The following is a 2,465-nucleotide window of genomic DNA, read 5'->3' as shown; positions in this document are numbered from 1 at the left end:
CGCCTCCCAGACCCCAAGCGCAGCCGCTGCTTCCTTTGGATTAGCCGCGCTCTGCCCGTGGTGGGCGGGCCAGAGGGGACTGCGCGGCCTCGGGAGGCGGGTGGAGGTGTGTCGTATTCAAACGTGGGTTCTTAAGGATGGCGAGTGTGTTTATCTTTGCTCTGATGGGACGGGCTTTCCCCTCGTCTCCACTGTACCACAGCACGAGGTGGGGGGCTCACTCGCTCAGTCACCCCCGGTTTACAGTGGGGTCGGTTCACCCGCGTGGACTCAGGCTGGGTGACAGGCCCTCCTCCCCCACCCGGGCCAGGTTCCGCCAGCCCCCGCTATGGAGGACCCTCAGAAGCAGACCTTAAAGAACTCAGGCTTTGGGAAGGAGAGGCCTTTAGTCCTAAAACGGAAGCAAGCCTGGCCTGCTGCCTGGGCCCGACCCTGTGTGGGTTTGGACCTGCCTGCAGGCTGTCCTGGCCGCGGGGGGGCGGGGGGGGTGGGGGGGGGGGAGTTGGCCTTTGCCTTAGTTCTGTCACTGATAAGATGGGCTGATCGCTCGGAGTCTCCAGACCTCTGAGGACTGTGGGTAAATGAACTGTGCAGTTGGAGAGTTCCAGCCCCTAGACAAGTCCCCCTCCCCCTTCCCGCCCCGCTGGGTGGGGTCGGGCCCCAGGAAGAGGTGCATGAGACCCACCCCGAGACCCCTCCCCGAGACCCACCCTTGCGAGCCCCCGACAAGTCCCAGCCCCTCACAGCTCTTTAATTTGGGATCAAGAGATTCATTGAAAATGAAGAGCTCTCTCCACACCTGCAGACACACACGTGTGAACACGTGCACACATGCACGCGCGCGCACACACACAGGGGAGATTTGGCGATTTCAGGCCTGTCTCGCTGCTGTTCTGCTTGTGTACACCAATAGCTGAGCACAGCGCTCATTTCTAACATCTTATTTTCGGGGTACCGGCTTTTGACCCTCCTCTAATTCCTGTGCTGCACACCACCTGTGTGCGTGTCTCTGGCCTGAGGGCAGGGAGGGTAGGAAGGGGGTGGGCTGGGGTGAGTGGGGCTCACGGCAGGACCTGGGTGAGCCCTGGCTGTGTGTGGCAGGGGGGCCACTGTTCTCCCGTGGCTGCAGCCCGCGTTCGGGCGTGGGGTTGGCGCACGTCCCTCGGGCCGGGGCTCTGTGCGGAGGCCCGGCTCCTGCGTGGGGGAGGGCCGCACCGCCCCCCCCTCCCCGGCTCAGATCCACCAAAAGCATTTCTTCTTCACCTTCTTGGCTTTCCTCCGTAAGTCCTGTCTCTCGGGGGCCGGGGCCTCCGCCGGAGACTTCGGGGGCGAAGGGGTGTCATCGTCAGGCTCCGTGTGGCCCAGGTTCTGCAGGACTCTGTGGAATCTGCCCTCCTGCTGTCGAAAATCATACTCGACACTGAAAGACAGAGAGGTGGGAGGATGTAAATCCCAGTAACACAGGGCAGCCCTGCCCCGCAGGGGTGGACGGTGGGGGGGGGTCACGGGAGAAAGTTCTGGATCTTTAGGGATCCGGTGGCTGTGTGGCCTTGGGGAAGCTGTGTCGCCTCCCTGAGCCTCTGTCTCCTCCCAGATGACACCTACGCAGGATCTCCGGGCCGCGGGGACTGTACTGGGTGCCTGCCACAGGGGTGTGCTGCCCGGGGTGAGGGACACCGGATTCTGTACCACCTGACATGCCTCCTGCCGACGTGTTTGCATGTTCCGCACCCACGCTGCTGCCCGGCTAGAAAAAGACCCAGTGGGGACGGGGGATGGCGTGGCGAACGGGGCTGGGTTTCCTCTCTGGATGGGAGGCGGGAAGGACTTGGGGTTTTCTTTGGGCTTGCCGTGTGCAAAGCTGGGGGATGGAAAGCAGGCGGTGGCGCTGCACCCTGGACGCGCTGCTGACCGAGCCTTGGCCCGGGCTTGCCTCTCCATCCCGAGTTCCTCCACGCAGACCGACCCGCCGTGCCTCCGCGGCCGCCTGGTCCCCCCTCCCTTCATTTTGCCCATGTGGTGCCTGTTTCAAAGCGTCGATCGGTGGCATCAGGCCGACTCTCCCTCCCTTCTGTCAGTAAGGAGCAGGTTCTAGAACTGGAGGGGACCGGACGCTGGGCCTGTGGGAAGCGGGCATCCCTGCTCACCCTGCATTCGCTCCTCGGGGGGCCAGAGGCGCTGGCCTGGGGAGCCTTCACCCTGCTTTACCCTGCGGCCCGAAGAACCCACCAGGAAAAAAGGAATCCTCTAGACAGGCGGGGCGTGGGGTGGAGGAGCGTTCCTGGGAGTGACTTCAGGAGGCGTGTGCGGGGCTGGGCCTTGAGCCTGGAGAAGGATTTGTTATGGTTTCACATAACAAAGGCCAGGGCTCGCAGAGGTCTAAAGGCCAGGATCTGGGCAGTGTGGAGAGGCCAGGAGCACGTCCAGGCTCCTCCTCACTCAGCCTGGAGGAAGAGGAGATCCCG

General features: G+C 63.4%; 1 protein-coding gene across 1 annotated transcript in view; it reads right to left on the bottom strand.

The window, feature by feature from the left end:
- Positions 1-1,233: 1,233 nt before the first annotated feature.
- Fam196b (family with sequence similarity 196, member B) overlaps positions 1,234-2,465 on the bottom strand; it is a 12,118-nt gene continuing 10,886 nt past the window's right edge. The window contains exon 3 of the mRNA XM_013028620.1: positions 1,234-1,420. Within this exon, the coding sequence (XP_012884074.1) occupies positions 1,234-1,420 (187 nt within the window). The remainder of the gene's footprint in view (positions 1,421-2,465) is intronic.

Source organism: Dipodomys ordii, unplaced genomic scaffold, assembly GCF_000151885.1.
Source record: "Dipodomys ordii isolate 6190 unplaced genomic scaffold, Dord_2.0 Scaffold112, whole genome shotgun sequence".
Taxonomy (NCBI): Eukaryota; Metazoa; Chordata; class Mammalia; order Rodentia; family Heteromyidae; genus Dipodomys; species Dipodomys ordii.
This window is presented reverse-complemented; position numbering and strand designations above follow the sequence as displayed.